The sequence below is a fragment of the Corvus cornix genome, chromosome 4A, assembly GCF_000738735.6.
Source record: "Corvus cornix cornix isolate S_Up_H32 chromosome 4A, ASM73873v5, whole genome shotgun sequence".
NCBI lineage: Eukaryota > Metazoa > Chordata > Aves > Passeriformes > Corvidae > Corvus > Corvus cornix.
The window spans coordinates 7,832,365-7,852,979 of NC_047058.1; the positions used below are offsets into that span (position 1 = coordinate 7,832,365).

The 20,615-nt window shown below is 39.7% G+C and overlaps 1 protein-coding gene across 2 annotated transcripts in view; it reads right to left on the bottom strand.

Annotated features, from left to right (window-relative positions):
- Positions 1-20,615, bottom strand: part of LOC104691305 (connector enhancer of kinase suppressor of ras 2-like) — a 174,426-nt gene that overhangs the window by 92,263 nt on the left and 61,548 nt on the right. For both annotated transcript variants that reach the window (XM_020584773.2, XM_010402748.4), the window contains exon 3: positions 19,107-19,270. In XM_020584773.2, coding sequence (XP_020440362.1) covers positions 19,107-19,270 — 164 coding nt within the window. The remainder of the gene's footprint in view (positions 1-19,106; positions 19,271-20,615) is intronic.

Below are 20,615 nucleotides of genomic sequence, written 5' to 3' on the forward strand. Positions count from 1 at the left end.
ATGGAATGAAACACGGAACCATTGAACCAGGTCAGAGCAAAGGCGTGCTGCTCCTGCTCCCCACGGCTGCTCAGGGAAGAGTCTGAGCAGAGAACATGCAGGAACAGCTGCTTGTGGCTCAGAGACTCCAACCAGTGACAGGGCTTCATATTTAACAGTTCTTAGTGGGTTTTTGTCCATTGTTCTAGTTCTGATGGAGGGAGAAGGGTTGAATCTAATTGAAGGTTTCCAAACACAAGTCCCTTTTCCCTTTATCCTTTATCCACATTCCTTCATCCATGTCTCAGTCCTTTAATCACCAGGCCTATTGCCCACTTAGACCCAGATAACAAGCACAGAGATATCTCAGCTCAAATACATTAAATAATTCAAAGTTACACAGAAAGTCTCAAACATGCTGAATTGAACCCAGATTTCTGACAGCCCCCACAGGATGTAGGACATGAAAGAATTTAATGAGCATTTAAACAAAATCAGCTCTCAGAGTCTGAATTGATTGCCCACTATTAATTTCAGCTATGCTTGTGTTACAGAGGATGACTGATCATGAATACTACACGTCAATATTTTTGCCTAAACTTCTTCCTCAAAGCAGAGAATAAAGAATTGCAAAGAATACGCGTCTTGACAGATGCTAACATGGATACTTGTACTAGAAACAATAATTTTTGACTCCAGAAAAGAGAATTATACCGACCAATAAAAAACTTATAAACTGGGGTTGTATGGAAAGGAAACAAAGCACAAACAAACTCTTGGTGAAGTGGTTTGGACCTCTGACAGCTGGCACTTGGGACCGTGCCTTCCTGCCAGCCATTCTCCCTGTCAAAGTTCACTCTGAGAAATAAATCAAGGCCTTGCCTCCAGCTTGGAGGGAAATCTATGAGGAATGAAACACTTTGCTATCTCAGCTGACTGCAAAGAATTTGATTTAAAAACCCGGGAGAGAATTAATTTCACTGTTAGGCCCATATCACAGCTAAAACACCATGGTCAGTCAGTGGGGGCTGGACCATCCAGTTCAAGACTAAAGTGCTACAGATGACAAAAAACTCTCCTCAGCTTTTTTCTCAGAACAACTACTGCACAGTTAGCAACAGTGTCACCAAAGAAAGCCATCCTTTTTTGGAAAAGTTTAAAGAGCAAGCTGTATTTGATATTAATGTGTCATCTGTTTAATATCACATCTAATCTTTCTTTTATTAGAGCTCTGAAGGAATTCCCTCCCCTGCTCTGTTTTTCTCTCGACTTCCACTCATGCCAAGATGATGACTAAGTGGATGCACTGGGATGCCTTTTCCAGCTATCAACCAGCTGGGTAGGGCCTGGTTTCCCCTCAGAAAGAGTTTCATTCTGCACACTCAGCAACACATTACAAGGATGATAAACTAGATCCTCCTGGTTGCTTATTCCCGTGGAAACAAGCAGGAAAAAAACCCTCTCCCAATAACTTGTTATTGCATAAAAGCTCTGGAAACCTGTCACTGCTTTTAAGAGAGTTTAAGCAGGGAAGGACACGGTTTGACCAGTGAATCTATAAGTACCAGAGGGTATTTTAGATCCCAGCAAGTGTAATCAGCCAGTCATCTCCAGTCACTGGAAAACACAGAGGACTGAGCAGGAAATGTATGTGAGGAAATCCACCTAGTGAACAAGTTCTCTGCTTTATCTTGAAGTTTATTGCTTACATGCCAATGACAACCTCAATTAGTGTCAATATAAAATTTAAAATACAGCAAAGCATAGATAAAATTTATCCATAAAGATAATCAGAAGATGAAAGGAAATTGTTCAGCACAGTAGAAGTGCTGATGCAAGTTAGTGGTTTGCTTGAAACTGAGTGGGGCACAATAAAGGGGAAAAGATAAAAATATTATGAAAGTGACAGTAAATCAATACCTTTGTAGAAGACAGAGACATTGGGTTGTTCTGGATTTAAGCGTGTCTACATCCAAGATTTTAATTTTTAAATCAAACAGCTGTAATCAACTACCAAACAGGGAAAATGTGGTTACAAATAAACCTTGAAAGTATCCCCTCATCCTGATGCTCTGATGCCACCAAACCCTACTGTGGCAGGATATTAGGAGAGGGTTGAAGGAAGCTGTGGCCTCTTTTGGGCTTCCAGAGTCAGCAACCAAAGGGATGGGGAATAGAGGAGATTGTTCCAGAGGAGAAAAGAGCCAGGAAGTGGGTACCCCCCAGATTTAAACTGCTTCAAAACAAGGAATTGTAGTTTATGGCAGTGACTAGGCAGGTGAGGAGCCTTGTGGTGCATAGATGGCAGTGCCAGTATCCAGATCTCCTCTAATTCCTGTAGGCACCTCATCTACTTGCTGTAACTGAGAGAGTCCCAGGGCTGCCAGACTAAATCATTATCACAGCTGCCAAGCCAGACTTCAGTTTTCACAGCCATACATTCTGCTCCCCCTGTGTTAAATATGTGCTGTTCTTGTGAGCCACACCATGGAAATGATGCTCCTGAGCCTGGAAAGTTCTGTCTCCTGGCAGGAGATTCAGGTGATTTCTTTCTTGCACTGTAAATCCTAGAAATAATTTCTGGTTTGAAAAGAAAGACAGAAAAATAAAAGAGAAAGCCTCTAAAAGGGACAAGAGGGTGCCATTAGCATAGGCAGGATTATTTTCCATCCCAAGAGCGGGGAAACATAAACAAGAAAGGTTTCCTCTATTCCCTGGTTTTGTTTCATGATGATTCAGGCTGTTTCATCATCAAATGACTCAATTAGTGGAAATGGATACACAAGTTTAGGGAATGAATCCTGACTACCAAAATGACCCCAGATGTTGCCTGGCTAGAATCACACCGCCACATAATTAGTCAAATTATCCTGAAATCTGGATCAGGAAACTGTCTAATGAGAATAGAACGTTGCCTAAAGTCACCAACACCCCGTTTCAGAAGAAGGGGCCAGACAGGAACATTGCAGAAACGGCCAAAGTAACAGCACGCCTTGAACACAGAAAGACATGACTGGAAAATCTGTTAAATACTTATTTCATATAAAAGCACGGATCAAACAGTAAGAACTTCTGTATCTCCACTGACAGCTTTATTACCTGCACACACTCTAAAGAGCTACACAGATTATCTGATTCGTTCAGTGGCTGATCCCGTGTTTTAGGCTGGAGCTCAGCAAGTCCTGACGCCCCATTCCATGACAGGAGTTGGAAAGGAGGATTTCAGGAGGCAGAAATTAAACTCAAGTGTGAGATCAGAGGCAGACAAGCTCATTATGGAATCATCATTAGCAAAATGCCAAGATGAAGCTGTGCAAGCACTGTGCTTGCAGTGACACTTCTTAGTGAGGTGTGCAGCTGATTTAGGATAACTCTCTGAATATAAAACACAGATTTATATTCAGCTATTTCCCCTCTAATTCTCCCATTTCCAGGCTCTCTGTCGTCCTAGTTCCTCCCCTATTGGGTCTGAGCTGCTGTGCTGGTGGCTGGGGTTATTGGAGGTGGTGAGGGAACAGGCAGGACAGATCCCCCCCAGGGCTTTCACACTTGACCGGGTTTTCTGAAGTACAGAAAACAGGTGGCTGTTGTCAGAAATGGTAGAATTCAGGTGACAGGAGAAAATGCCATTTTATTTCTGAGCAACCTGAAGCAGATTCCTGTTTTTCCCAGTGCAGAGTAGAAGATAGGATGTAAGAGGGAAGTTGTTGAATACTCGCTATAGTTAAAATTGGAATTTTGGAAGCTGAAATATAGGAAATCTGCCTCCAAATAGATATTTAATGCCTCTTTTTAATGTCAGGAACCCAAAATGTAGAAATAGCTAAACACACAGTCACCATGAACCTTCCTGCCTTGTGTCTGTGTCACAATTCCAGCTAAAAACTCTGCTTGTTTTGTACATTCTGGTTTGAAGTTCCACTTTTAAATAATGGAGCAAATTCCATATCCATCTGACAATATAAGATCTGAACTTTTTACGTATTCAAAGAAGTGGAATGAAAAAAATCTTCAGCTATGGCTTAAGGTGTTCTCACACCTTACTGCAGGTAAGCAATAACATCACAAAGGAGGATTTTATGCTAATAAAGCAATCTGGGAGAATTGCAGCTACTAAGATAAAATAGGCCAAATTATTGTAGCCAACATCAAGAAAAAAATAATGAATATAATGGGGAAAAACCAGCCAAGTGCTAATCAGTTTTTTGTAAACACCAGCACCTGAAGATCAAACACCAAGCAAGAAATACCTACAATATATGAAGAGTTTATTTCTTCTGTGGAAAACTCTCCAGCATTTTTTCTTACAGGTACTGCCATAATGAAATTGTTTTGCTGTAATGTGACATACAGAGATAAAAATAATGCATGCACGTGGAAATTTAATAGGTACAGGGTGTAATTTTAGCTAAAGAGTTTATATTGCATAAGTAATGAATTTAGCTTACCTTCAAAACAGATTTCTTTTTAATGATAGTAATTTTTCTTGATGTTGTCATTCGTGTGAGTAGTCAGTGTAATATATATATATAAATATATGTAGAAATATATAAACACATGGATGCATATACAGCTTTTTCTGTAGGTGGTACTTTGTTACAATTTTCACTGAATAGAAAAGAGAAATAAAAGGGCAGAGGAGGAGATCTGACAGAGGAGATGAAAGGAAACAGCACTGACTGAAACTCAAGCACCTTACATGGAATTCACCACATCCAAGGCATTTAAAACACCACAACCTAAATATTGTGCTGCACTTCCATTTCTACATTTCACGCACAAGTTTTAGGAATCCTCTAAATTTTTGGGAATTTAAAAGCTCCATCTCCAGGTACTTCTTCCCCAATCCAGCCTGGTTTTCAACCCATTCTCAGATCACCCAAAAATTGATTTATTGTGGACCTGCAGCAGCTGAAGCAGCTCCATGGGGATGCTCTGTTGCCCTCCCTGGTCCCTTCCAGGCTCTTCCTGGTCCCCAGGGCCCGGAGCTGCCACAGCCACCCCCTGTCTCACACCTGCCTCCCTGGGGTTCCTCACACCTCTGAGACCACTTGGGAACAATCCCCAGAGGAGCTCTGGGGTTTGGGATTCTCCTCTGGGAAAACACAGAGGGCCAGATGGGACCCTGCACCTCCCTGCTGTGTCAGGGCTCTGTCTGCTGCTCTGGCTTTGCCACAGGAATGACAGGTTTTGGGATAGCATGGAGTCAGTTAGTTCTTACTAAAACCAGGTAAACACAGCCTGTTTGTTAATAAAAGCAAAAATCCCAATTAATCATACACTGATTTTACCATGAATACTTCTGACACACACATAGAATGAAAACTGTCAAAACACACTTTTTTCTTTTAAATTTCCTCTCTGGAGGGATGTTTTTAAAGGTTAACAGCCTTTAAAACAGTGGAAACCTGATTCTGAAACACTTGTCTCCATAAAAATTTCTTTGATTTCACAAAAATTTTCTGGTGATGTTTTTATAAAACTGCTTCAAACTGAAGCTATTGAAATAACATAAAATCAAAGTGGGTGAGGCAGTGCATTTCCACCAGGTCTGTCTGGTTTTCCTCTTGAAAAAGAATTTACAGGCTGGTCATCCTTTATCTGAATAGCAATTTGGAAAAGGCCAAATAACTTTTTCATTAGTGATCCTATGAATCAGTGCACAAGTTCAGGTCTAGAGACTGGATCCTAAAACTTAAAATTTCCTGAATGGTGAAAAAAGGGACAGGTATTACAATCAGATGCAAGTTATGATACCACTTGAGAAAAAGTTAAAATAAATCAAAGAAACTATGGGTTTTATTAAGGAGACTTTGTAAGATGTAGTTCACACAGTTTATACACTGACATATTCAATAATTTATGTATGTTTTATATGTATCTATAAAATCCTAGCACTGTTGTTTTGAAAACTATATATGTATTAGGAAAATAATTTCCATTTTATGGCTGGGGAATGCAGCTCCAGTAAAATATGGTCCAAATTTGGTTCAGCTTTTTCTTTAAAAGCTTTTCTCCTTCTAAATCAGTAAATTAGCATAATAACATATAATAAATACACAATAAATATAAAATAAACCCAATCCTTCTGCCTCTCTAACAACATTTGCCTATTATTTCAGTTAAACTGCAGGATCACAGCACAGTTTATGTGCACAGAATGTGGCATTTCATCAAAATAAAAGTATGGAATTCATTAATAACTATGGTAATACTATGCAAATATGCAACATCATAATACAAATTAGAGTCTATTATTTGAAACACCTCGATGCTTTTTTATGTGCAGCTTTCCTCCCCCTTGTTCTCCCTTCCATTATAATTATCCCACCTTGCTGGAGCAAATTGTGTCATAATTCTTTGTCTCCTGAGTCTATAATTTGGAACCTGTCACGGTGCTTCTAAGCACTCCCTACACCTTCCTATTATCTTGTAAATAGATAAATTAAGGAGATCTAGAAGTAAGATTAAATATTTTAACCTATTTTTAAAAATTAACATTTGCATTATATTTTTTTATCTTCAGAAGAAGCTTTAGCACTTGCATTGCAGTAGATATATATATATATGTATATATATATATATATATATATATATATAAACGTCATCCAGAGTAATTAAGGTGCCCTGGAAATAATTTGACTAAAAAAAAAAAGTGACTTTTATTTCAGATAAGATTTAGAACATGATAGTCTTTCCTTTAGAAATTGGACTCAGAAAGTTTGGAAGGCCAACCACTGAAAGAGGTATTTTTTTCAGAATAAGGTATTTCAATAAATTGTTAACTTTATGTTTAAGACTTCAGAGTCAGAGAATTGGGAGCCTGGTGAGAGCCAAGCAGCAGATGAGGTCAGAGATGGAGGTGCAGATTTTCTGCTCAAGGATCTCAGATTACGCAAGGCTTGCCCCGCTCTAGGCCAGCCTAAAGCTGCACAGTGCACCAATTTCTGCCCTGGGCTGATTAAGATGATCAGGAATTAACAGAATCCCTGATCTCCTGCCTAAACATTTACATTGCAGCTCTTGCTACAGATCTCTGAGCAAACTGCACCAAGCCTGCTTGGTCTGCTTAATCCAAAAGAAGCACCGTGCTTCCAATTGTGGAATAAACAAATACTCCCCCTAACAGGGTGATCTTGAATAAACTGGAACATCTCCCTCATTTGGTTATGGAGGGCTGCACAGGGATCTATGGAGAGAGGATCCACTGCTGTGGAATGAGTGCCTAAACCACAGAAAGGTGTGAGGAAAGTGAACTCATTACACACAGAAGAGACTTTTAAAATGTCCTACAGCATTAAATCAATCAAACCCACTGAGCAGCCTGACAGAGATATTTGTGTGACGGGTGTGCATGTTCTGAAAATGCATTTTAAAGTTCTCTCTCTGTCCTACATGGTCACACAATTTGATCCAGCACATCAGGACACGTCACCAATGTCAGTTTTGGATAAGATCTATAAAATGTGGGATCTGCTATTCAGTTATGCAGACTCCTGATCGCCATAATGGTGTAAAGTACAAAGAAAGTGCATTTATTTTTAAAATTCATGCCACTCTGAGTCTGCTGACCACGCTTGAGGAATACCTTAATTACATTTTTTCCCAAGTATCTTTTGGTTTTCTTCCTTCCCCCCCCCCTTGAAGAAATTTTAATTCTTTTAACATCTGAAACCTCCCTATACTTCTCGTAGTTTTAGGTGGCTCATTCAGCAAGTCCTTGAATTTTATTCTGTGTGTAAAGAATCTAAATACCTAAACATTGACACAGCTATTTGGCTGTTTAGTGCCCATTCTCACCAAAGCTTGAAGAAAGGAAAATTTTAAGAGAAGAGAGTTCATATCTCATTCCAGTTGTAAAGTGGAAAATGATTATTCACATATCTGAACCACCAACAGTTATTTCTGCAGAGGTGATGAACCATCAGGTTCAGAAACAGGAGAGATTGATCCAAACCTGTGCTTTAATTTCTCTGGGACAATGCTTTTCCTGCTTTTCCTGTGCACCTTCGCAGCATCCCTTGGAGCTGTTCCTGACTGCTCTCCCACTCTGCTTCTAATTCACATTTTCTGCTCAGCTCTGTCTTCACCAAGAGTTTAGATCTAAAATCCCTGGAAGTGACTTAGCATTTTTAAAAAATTTCTTTGTTTCTAAACGCATTTAATGCTTTCTCATAATTTTTATGAACAAGACCTTAATATCAGAGCAGCGTGAAATAACAAAACCTTCTCATAACCGTAATAACCTTCTCATGACCATAACAACCTTCTGAGAACCATGCTGACAAAGTGGTGGGTGCATTGCACCATCCACTCAGCATTTGTCCTGTGCCAAGCTGACATCTGGGCACATTTAACAGCTTCAGTGTCAACTCCCAGGAAAACACCAGCATGGAAATAAAGCTGTGGCAGCATTTCCTTTCTGGTGGGCACAGAAACGAGACCCAGGAGGATAGAGGGGCTTCGGGTGCTTTGTGGCTTCTTTCCACATCCCAGGGATAATTGTTTCCAATATTCTATTTCAGTATTAAGGATGGACTGATCTGCATATGGCTTCAATTACAAAACATATGCAAGCCAGACAGCCAGGGTGGCTTGACCTCTTCCATATGTGTAGGAAAATAAGCTCTGAGCAATCTGCTGACTGGGGATACTGTGGTAAACAAACAAGAGCAAAGGCTGACAGTAGATATTTCCTCCAAAACCATATTGGACTGTGATCTGCTCACTTTTAAAAATGATTAGCAATTCCTGCCTGCATGAGTCATTAACAACCTGCTGTTGTTGCTCCCCAGTGTGCACCATGCTACTGTTGTCATGTTCTGTCTCAGAAATACCTCAACTACACCCAAATTCTTCTTTACACTCCCAGCTACCAATGCAGGGAACTCCACTGGCAAGGATAAAGCATCTCAAGCCTTTGCTGTACCTTTAAGTGCACTTTATTCACCTTTCTCTGCAGCATCTAAGGGAGCTGTACATGTTTAATGCACTGTTCAGTAACCACAAAATTTTATTATTTATTACTAAACCCTTGTGATCAATTAAACTTCACTATTTATTTCATAGTTTTGTGTGAGCACCAACCATCCAATCTCAGAAATCCTCATTTTCCTGTTTTTTAAGTATCTCTTGAATTTTAAGGTAGAAATGCAAGATCACAGAGAAAAAAAGATTCAGTACATAACACAAAATTAGAATTTGAATCAATGGTGAATTATTCAAAGTTCAGGGAATAAATTATAAGCTGGTCTTGGAAATAGTACATCAACACTGACCATTTCACTTGGGTCAGACGTTTAACTTAGATCCCTGCAGAAGTGGTAGTTCCATGTAAAAACCACACCAGTTCTGGAGGAATGTTGCACACATTCATAACAATTCAGAGCAGCACATAGAAATTAAATTAGTAACAAGATTCGTCTGAATGGGCATTAATGAGAGTATGAAAAAAGTTCATTTATCTATTTGGATTGTGAATTTGCTGAAGGCTGCTCAAGCAACTCAGTCAACAACAGTGACATGAATATGCATGTGTATGCTCAGATATTTGCATGCAGATGAATTTATCCCTGACAATAACTGATCACAGATAATTACTCAGGAGTTCAGGCAGCTCATAGACATTGATAATGTAACACGGTGGTATGAAAAATATCTTACTAGGAATTTATTAAAGAAATCCCTCCTGGCAAATTAGAAAAGGGATTTTTTGGTAGGGAAAATGTCCTTTTGTTGAACTTTCACTGAGCTACTCCTTGTATTTCCTTGGCACAGAGATTCTCCATGGAATAGTGCTTGCTACCATGCATTGCATGGGACAGACCTCAAATCAGGATCCTAAAAAAAAGGGAATTATTTCTTTCTGCATGGGAAAGAAGATTTTGCAAATGAAACACACAAAGAATAAAGGCAACATAGTCCTTTCCAGTGGAAAAAAAAGATAAAGTCATAGAAAAATATTAAAAGCTAATTTTAAATGTTCGTAATATTGTTTATACCTAAATATTTGAAATACCATTTAAGTAATTGTGCAATTATTTTTCATTTAAAGACCAAGAATTAGCGGTGTGTTTCATGTGGATTGTTAGACACAACAATTTCTTTGATGGTTAAGACTTTGAACACCTCAATAAACCAAGAAAATATCTGTATATCACCAAGTTCTCAGGTTATCTTAAAGAACTTTAAATTTTCTGTTAGTGTAACAATACTTTTTCCATTTAAAGGGGAGAAGTTTATCTCTTCCTGCTCTGGTGTGTATTATTCTTCCTTTTTGTTCTAAAAATAGAATCCTCTATCCTCTATGATCTAATATTCGCCCTCCTATTTAACATAATTACCTAGGACTGGATCAATATTCCATTAGCTAGCTGCAGTCAATGGACTGCCCCTCAGTGCCTGTAGCATTCCAGCTCCAAGGATTCAGGCACAGATCTTCATCCACGCTGCTTTAGCTTCCCTCTGGAAGGGGTAACAAACTCTTCAGGCAGCAGTGGCACTAAAAAGGACGGATTTCCCACGGTCTGCATCCTCTTCATTCCCACACTCCTTTCTGCACGTGGCTCCCAGGACACCTGCACAGGCCCTGGGGCCAGGGAGAGCCCCCTCTGACTGTCACTGGCCATGGGCTGATGCCTCTCCTCCAGGATGAGGAGAATTTCCTCCCAGAATGTCACTCTGGGACCTCAGCACTGGCAGGAATCCTCGTGGACTCACAGCTCCACGGAGTTTGGCTGGGATTAGACAAAACTCTCAAAACTTAGAGGTGCTGTGGGGATAAACTGGGCAGCACAACCACAGAAAACCTCACCTACCTTGAGAATTGCTCCCATTTGGGTGGTTCTCCCACCCAGATGAGTGTGGGAATTCACACAGCTTTGGTAGAGACCTTTAATAAAGCTGCCAAGGCAGGATTATCAACCTCAGCTAGCTAATGGATTTAAATTATATATTCAGATGTTTAATGCAGTAGTGTACAATTAAGGGTTGTTAGGATGCAATAGACCCAAACCTCTGCTAGTTTCTGACAGAAAGCACGAAGCCCTCGGTGCTCCAAGCCATGATTTTAGAAAACCAATATTTTCCTTTCATATGCCCTGCTTGAAGTCTTATTTCTGTGTTTGCAATAAAAGATCAGGGTGAAAGAGTTACCACTGGGCACTCCAGAATTTAAAATTTAAAATTACTCAGCTTAACTCTTGCACAAAAGATTGGTGTTTCAGAGGCATTTTTATGAAACCACAGCAAACTTTGCAACATCTGGATTTTTATGCTTTACTAGGAAAATTTTTGGTAGGATTTGCATGTATTTGATTAAAAGAAATGTAGAAATCCAGCAACACATTTTATCACAAGTAAGAGATGACACAGGATGCAAATGTAACAACCATCCTTCTTTCTAATTCCTTTAGTGTACAAAGAAAATGATGGAAAAGAAAATGTGAATGCTCTGCTGCACAATTTGTTCATGTGTCACTGCAAGGCTGTTCCATACACTTCACACTGAGATTCTAGAAAAGCAGTAATTCATAAAAATTAATTGGATATGTCAGTGCTAATTGTTCCACAAAGGCTGGGTGAGCATCCTTAGGAGACTACAGGGGATCTCCACGTTGCTGCAGATGAATCAAGTATCCAAATCTTGGCCAGTCTGAGGTTGGGGGCACAGGAGAGCTTACACAGAGCAATTTGGGTAAAAATTAAGGTTAAAACATTAAAGTTGGCATTCCAGCTTTCTGCTCACCACAGGTATTGGCAGACTGGATTACTGTGCAGGAAAGGATGCCTGTGAAACCCAGAGAAACCAAAGCAAAAGAAGCAATCAACAGTCCCTTAACACCACACCATGCCATGCTGGGGCAGCTGGTGTCAACAGAAACACCACGAAACGGAACAGGGTGTTGCTATAAAGGTTTGGCTTTAATCCTTGTGCAGGGAAAATTTCCATTCCTTTATCCCCAGCAGTGACTGGGATCCCACCATCAGCCTTGGAGAAACCAGACATCCAGAAGCACACAAATTAAAAACACAATCCCTGACTTCCAGCTCCAAACCTCAAGAGAAGCCAAAATGATGTCAGAAATGAGTGCTCCATTAATGTCTCCTAAACCAGGGGTAGAAGAATATACAGAAATTATAATATAATACCTTTCTATTACCCCAACACTATCTGAAGTGAATTTCAGCCCTCCCGCCCTGCCCTAAGGTGTTATATACATGTGGTTTTTAACCTCAGGTCATTACCTACCTATTCATTTGCATAAATTTCTGCTACTGCGTTGGCATAATAAGTAGCAATGCAATTTAATTGTACTTATTATGGGGTGCTGTTCTCTACCAGTGAGTGACGGGAACTTAGGGTATGAAAAGGAATGAAATGTTCAGTATCAGAATACCACCGGGCTTACCCACAGACAGAACCAACGTGAAATACAGTAATGGATTATTATGAATGGATTATTTTATAAATTTCTAAATGGAAATAAGTACATTTATTTCTCAGAAGCATGCTGGAGCTCCTGTAGGAGCCTATTCACCAGCCAAGCCTGCAATGGATTAGGATGCTCATTCTCACTGGTACTCAAACAGATGCTTTTTCAGAAGAAAATTACAAGATTTGGAACAGGTTTAACACTTTGAATAGAACATGTTTGTCCCCATTTTGTGAAAGAGAATTACTATGTGACAAGAAGAAATCTCTCAGCTATGTCCAAAGACAGGAAAAACAGAAGTCTGTTTCCTCTCATTTGCCTGTTAACACTGACTTGCTCCAGAGGCAAATGATGTGCATAAATTCAAGGAGTTAACAGGAGTCGGCACAGCAAATTTGTATTTTTCCTGATTTTTTTTTTTAACATAAACAAAACCATAAGTAGAAAGAATACAGATATAGTCTGAAGTAATTTATCTGAAGCTTGATAACCCAGGATCGTTGTTTGTGGGCAAGAATTAGATGTGGTCTCCTGGATTTCAGCTGCCCTGCATTCCCCTTCAGACTGCGTGCAGGAAGCTGAAATTTGAGTAAAATGCAGCCAACTTCTTCTCTCATATTTCTACTTCATGCACCTCTTATTATGGCAAGGGATGAAACTCTCTCTGGAATACCTGAATAGGACCATTTCCAATCTGTTTCTGGCTACAGGATATACACACATCCCATAACCAGAGGGTTCTGTGCCTTCATCAGAGGTTGTGTGGCCATGGCTGCTCCACAAGAGTGACAAATTCAGAGAGGATAAAGTTCTCTAAAGAGGCCAAGCCTAAGTTTCTAATGAATTTAGCACACAAACACAAATCCAAAAATCACTTTTGTTCTAAATTCCCTTTGAAACAGCTCTGTGCTTGGGTACCTCTGAATATTTTGCTTCCTAAACTTAAATACCACCACTGCTGGTGCTGCTGCAGTATCCCAAAATATTCCTGCTGTGCTAAGGAAGCCATGGAACAACTGATGTGGAATCAGTGGTCCTTGATGAGAACACAGAGAAGACATCAAGAAAAATTCCCCTTTACTTTATTCTTTGCTTAGATCAACCCCCAGAGCTGCCTTTAGTGTGGTGATTTCAGGAAGGAAGGATTTCATTTTGGTGGCTACTCGACACAAATAATGTGTAATTACATCCAAACTTTTCCAGCACACCAGCTTAGGAAGACCATGAAAATCTTACCTCTCCCCAGTAAGACAAAAGTCGTGCACACAGCTGTAAAACCCCTGTGAACAGAAGGACTTTAGGCTACTCTGATTCTGATCTGTTTGTACAAACTTAATTATCTTCCTTCAGTGTCCTCATCCTAAGAGAAATCTGAAAATGCCAAAATTGCCAACAGACTTTTAAAAGAAAAAAAAAAAAAAACCAGACGATCCTTAAAATCAATTCTTTTTCCAAACTGCATGATTTGAAAGGCTAAGAAAGAATGAAGCTGCTAATTAGACTAAGCAGAAGATGATACACATGTTCTAATATGTGCAATAATTAACCAGCTCAATTCAATAGTATTAATTCAATGTTTGGGCACAGCATAATAAATAGCACTGGACTGCCAAACGCTGAACTTCTTTTCCAATTGAAATTAATAAAGCTCTCTGGATGCATACATGTTTGTGGAGACAAAAATAATGTATGTGCCAGGTTCCTCATTACACTGAGGAGATGGAATATCTCTGCATCTCTCACCAATAGGGATGGCATTCCATTCCAAAGAAATAGGATTTTTTTCCATCTACTCAAGCATCAATAGATATATATAAAATGAAGATTTTAGTCTAGAATAATTACCTTTGAATAACCCCTGAACTATGGGTGGAAAATAAGTATTTGACACATTGAACGACTTGCTAAAAATGAAACTCGATTACAAATCAGGTAAAGTAGGAAAAAATACTTCCTACTATACTCACTGAATTGACAAATCAAAAAGTGTATTAGCAAAATGAAGAATGGAAAGGATCTCGAGAGAGATCATTATAGGTGTGGCCATTAAATAGTATTAATTTAGGAAAAACTTGACTAATTTTAATTTAGAAGAAACAACATTATCAGTCATACAGAGGGAGCTATGAAAGACTTCACCTTCCCCATGGTATCAAAATCACCTTCACCTTCACCATTTTATCAAAATAAATCACTGCAAACTGCTTTCCACCTGACCAACAAATTCCTATTGCTGTTGTAATTTTGTTAGGGAGGTGCCTAATAAAGAAATATGTTAGAAAAATTATAGGGAAAAAAACCTAATTTGTTTGGTAGCTGTGTCCCATACATTATTTAAAAAAAAAAAAAAGGTAAATATAAAACCAAATTAAATTCCTGCAGTTGTTACAAACATGTTGATCACGGGTGACTTTATTGTGCCTTCTGGTGGAAAACCCACCCTGCCTGGATTGTAGCTTTGTAGAAACTGCAGACAAAGTTTCTAGTCTTTATTTCTCCTTGAAATTTTTCCACAGCACAAGGCTTTATTTCACAAGTTGAATGCCTGTGAATTAACAGTACTTTTAATTACTTGAGATACAATCTCTATTGGAGCATTCTTTTCATTTCCCATTCATTTTTCTTCCTTTCATTATCAGTCTTTCTTCCCACAAGATTGTTTATATTTTAATTCATGCAGACTTTAACAATATACTGACTCCAATACTGGCCTAATTAAATTAAATTTACTTGCAGATTTGAACAGTGACCCACGTTGACCTCAAAAATTTTCCTTTTTCTTGTTTCCAGTATATTTTACCCTCTATCAAAAAGTTATTTTTCCCAGACCTTGCTACTGCATCAGATTCAGCCTCTGTGCAACAAGTCCTCCAATAGATATCAAAATAAATATTTCAACTTTAATAGTTACAGTCCAAATCCAAGTGTCCCATGATTTTTAGTCCCTAAATGTTATTTAGGTCACTTCAAATAAATAATTGCAGCGCAGTTTCTGACCAACCTAGCAAGAAAGGACTTTGATGTTCCAGGTTGGGTTTTTTCCCCACAGCCATCATTCCCGATTTTCTTCATAATTAAAGCACAACTCAAAAATGTCTTTCCAGAATGGTCAAAGAACTGAAGCTGAAAGTAAAGCTCACCTGTGACTTTGCATTTCACAGCACACGAATTCATCCCTCAGCAACCCCAAGACACTGCCTGTACTTTCCTTCCTGCACAGAAAGTTCCTCTCACCTTTTGCACTCTGAATTTACCCTTTCATAAATGAGGTTATTTTAGCATTTGAAATTATTTAACTTACAGGTAAAATACATCCACTTCTGTATCACCACATTGCATGGGTGTATTGAATCCTCTTATTACTCCCTATTCACATTTCTTATATTTCTTTCTCTCCTACTCCAAGTCATCTTCTTCCAGCGTGCAATCTTTCCTAGCCAGGATTCTCATTTGCATTGCCTAGCTGAAGAGAGCTCTGAATTCAGCTTGCTTTCAGAAGAAAAGGGGATATAAAAACCATGTCAAGGGCTGATGCTTGATAGCAAACTGTCCCTGCCTTTAATAACTTGCATTTGGAATCTGGCTAATAGGTGGTTTGGGAATGGGAATAAAAAACTCAGGAGTTTCCTCCTTTGTTTTCAGTTTCTTCTTGCCCTTAGAACCTTCTTTACAGGTCAGCATTTAGTTCTGGGGGGCTGTCCAGTGTTGGCACCCCTGGAACAGCAGCCAAGGCACCACTCTTGGTGTTACCCACCAGAACCCCACTCACCATCCCACAAAAGCCAGATCCTTGGGAAAGGCACATTCCAGCGTGTCCCAAGGGCTGGAGCTCAGGCAGTCAAATTTCCCCGGGTTTCCTGGAGCAGCAGAGCTGTTCTGCAGGTAAACCCCTGCCCAAGGTGACTTCCTGATCACCTCTGAGCCTGAGTTTCCTGGGGGATTTCTACAGGCACTGGAGCTGCTCCTGCTCTCAGTGTTACACAACCCACCCCTCTGGGATGGAGCGCAGAGCCTGCTAATGCTGCCTGGGAGAAATAGGTCATGGAACTTGGGCACTGCCAATTGCCAACCAGAAATCAATCCAGAAATCCATGCATGGAAAAAAATCAATGCTCATTGACATGGCCAGGGAGGGCTGACAGGCAGAGCAAAAGCAGGGCTGTGGATGTGGATATGGACAGGAGCAGAGCTATCCCAGATCCAGATCCATCCTGGGTGCTCGGGCCTGGGAACACACACCAGGATGAACAGAGGGAGGGCCAGAGGTACCAGCAAACTCCTGCTGGTACCTCCCCTCCACGGGTGGGATTTTAAGACCAGACTGTTGGAATTGGTTCTTCCGGTCTCCTTTTTCCATAAAAAAAGTTGAAAATATTTATATTTATGAATCTACAAACATAGCTTGTGCTCTGCACCCTGTCCACAGTTCCCAGCACACAGAGAGTCCATTCAAATATTTTACCTGCCTATAAACTGTATTATATTTGCTTACAATGCAATTCAGGGAATCAGGGACAAAATTATGTGTTCCTTAAGACATTCTAATTTCAACAATTCCCTATATGTTAGCTCCTAGTTGGTGGCGTTAAAAAAATACAGATACTCTGTAGCCCCTTCAAAAATTACATTTAAAACAAGATGCTTCCTCAGTTTGTTTTAGACTAGCTGGTCTAAACATCCATATCAGTGAGCAATTCCCAGTCACAATTTTTGCTGGTCACTTGGCCAGCAGTCAGATGTCAGTGCAATAATCTATTAAATTTTCAAGAGTTAGCACAGAACAAGAATACAATTGTGATATTTTAGAAATGTATTTCAGCTAATAAAGGCAGCATCAGATCTCCTCTCATTCAATTATTGCCATTATTTAAAATCATTAAAGTGAGGTTCTTAATAATACTTTTTGATTACATGGATCCAAATCCTAATAAATTAGTAGAGATTTAAAATAGATGTTATACTCAATCTGGTAAAACTTTCATGTGGTCCTGAAAGAATTGAAGAAGATGATGTACACAGAGCCAAGGAGAAATGTCAGAAGCAGGAGAACACCCCCAAGAGCAGAGCTGCAGGCAGCGGACTCGCCCAGCAGAAAGCACATGGAATAGGCAGGGAGAGAAACATTTAGAAGCAGGGAAAAAAAAGAAAAAGGCCTTTTAGAGCCAGAGTGAGAAAGGAAGGATAAGGGCTGAAAGGCAGGAGGCAAAATAAATGATACCAGGAGCTGGAAAATCCCCATCCTGCTTCAAAAGACAAAGTAAGGTCGTGAGACAGCACAGCGAGAGCTGCACTATTGACCAGCAGCAAGAGGTACATTTTCTGTGCTTAGAAAAGAAAAAAATCACAATAAAGGAGTCAGCAGGGTCCTCCTCAGGGACACACTTCATTAAAGGGAGATGTTTTTCCAGAGGAAGCTTCTCGGGGCTGCTGTTCCTGAGGAGTGTCTGGGCACGGCGTTCTCTGCTCGCTGGGTGACACAATGTGACACTGGAGGCTCTGCGGGCTCCTTTTGTGTGGAACACGAAGTTTGCAAGGAAAAACTCTGGAGTTTGGGTTCAGAGGTTTCCAAAAGGCACTGGTTGTTGGGTTCTGCAGCACACACCTGTCCCTAGAGCATTTCCCTGCTCTGACAAAGAAGTTATTTCATTTGGAGAGGCTTGAGATCTGCCCCTCCTGGCAGATCTCAAGCCCCTCCAAATGAAAGCCACACTGAGTGCGTTTTGACATTCGAGGTAGAGGCAAGAAGAAGACGAATAATCAAGAAGATGAAAGATCAAGTGCATTATACCTCACTTGTTTTCTATCTTACTTCTGAGCGCCAGTTTCCCTCTCGGAAACAATTTATCTTCATCAAAATCCCACAGGATAACCCAGTTATGCAAAAGCAGAACTCCTGATCAAGAAGTAAAATACTGTGACTGTGATGTGTAATTTTACTACTTCACTTTTCAGTATTTTCAATATTCTTTCACCTGTTCACCTACACAACCAAAAGTAAGTTAATTTTTCTTTAGCATTAACTTAATACATCTCATTTTATTAGCTGGTAGGAATAAAATAGCAGAGGAAAAAAGAACTTTTTGATATCAAATATGTTGTTAATAGGTTAACTGAATTAATAACCTAATAATTAATAATAGGAAAAAACTGTTCTTCCAAATGGTTGCTAAAAAACCCCAAACCCTACTTTTAGTCGACACACATGTCTGCAGTTTAGATAAAGTCAATTTTACCACTCCAGTCTCATCTCAAAGCTCATTTTAAACAATCTTCCAGTCTAATTAGCTTTACCTTCTGGCTGTGTAGTACCATCCTTTTGAATGCTGGCATGGTTAAACCGCTCAGGTCTACTTGGTTCAGTGCAGTGTGGCAAATGTCAGTGAAATACGAGGGCATATGGCACATAATTACAGAACCATATGGATGCCAGGAATGATAGTCAACAGCATTTGAATGCAGGACCAAGAAAGTCAGAGGAAAAGCAATCAAAGACCATCATACATAATCATTAAATGGATAAATATAGTTTCTGTGCAGCTGAGAGAAGCCACGACATGTCTGGCCTTTATTGAAGCAAAGCCACAGTGGCTGTTTGAGTGTGTGGCTGCAGAGGAAACTCTACATTATTTTTAGTTTGGTTTGTAAATTTATAAATGCAGCTGATCAAGATGAGTGATGCAAGGAATCACTTACCAATGCACAGAGCAGATCAACTGCTTCCAGGATCAGCTCCTGGTGGCCGATGCGAGTCACTCCCAGCTCCTCCAGCTCCTGGTGAGTGATGTGCAGCAGCTGCTCCCCATTGATCTTCTCTCTCTCAAAGTTTTTGATGTATTGTTGAAGGCAATCATCAAGGCCTGGTTAGAAAAGCCAACAACACAGATTCAGAGAGCGGAGAGAAAACCAATCAAACACTTGTGTAGTTCACAAATACAGAAATTTCTTGGAAATGCAAGTGTACTTCCTTGCTTGGAGCTATTATGGAAAACGTGCAGTGAAAATTGTAATTTAACTTACATAATACAGCACATGCTGCTGAAGAGAAAAGTTGATATTACTGATGTTATTTTCAACGTTCTTAAATGTTTCAGTCGTAATTCTAAACCTTCATGGAGACGAGGGAAGGACAAAGCAGCACAGAGAGTGACATTATAGAAAAACTTTTTCTCGTGATGTCACAAAGACCTAAATATAAGTTTATCTTATGATTAGGAACAAATTCTTCCTGTAACTCTTCCAGGACTCTTCAAGGTCATAGAGTTTGGCTGTCCCTGATCAGGAAGAGTTTTCAGGCTCAGTAACCACCCACATTCACTCCGCAACTCCCACTGCCAATTCTCACCCCAGATTACCCAGTTTTCTGAATCCATACAACACAAAAATGCTTTTGTTATAACACCTCCAACTAAGAATACAATTTTACCCACGCACAAAGGATTGTTCCATGTTACCCTGAAACTTGATAGGGTGAGAATAACAGATTACTTTGTTTCTCAGACCAGAGAAGAAACTGATTAATGATATTGAAAGACTTTTCCTTCCTCCAAATCTGTTTCTGAACCACACATGCCTTGAATTTCCAGCCAGAACAATGAGTTGAACACAAGAATCTACTACTGAAAGCTACATGAGGTCCCTCAGAGTTCCCTCAAAGCCTGCCAGATTCAAAAGAAACCTGACATGCACATGATTTTCTAGAGATCCACAAAATTCACCTTCGGTAACTTCATCTACCAAGTAAAGTAAAACACTGATTCTCAGTTTTTTGTCCTGCAGTGATGCAAGTAAATCCAAGATCCATAAAACTACAGAGATCCAGAAGCCACAGAAATAATGAATTTGGGCATTTAAGAGCTTTGAAATATAATTTCTGTACACAGCTCTTATCAAACACACATCAAGTTTCCAGAGCCTCTGAGAAAAAGAGTTCTGACACCTTGTATTGGGTGTGCTGGGTGTCACCACTTTACATCCCAATTAACAGAGTTCAGCTGGGACAAAAGGACTGGGATGACACAAGAATGGAATGAAATAAATCAACATTTGCCCTCAGTGTGTAAATACAAGGGGACAGGTTGCTGTTTCATTTAATTAACTCCTCTTTCAACACAATCCAATTATTTACTCTGTAAACTGATAGTCCTAAGTTATGCTACAGATAAAGCTCATTTACCAAGTGCCCAGCTTTATATTTGCTTATAC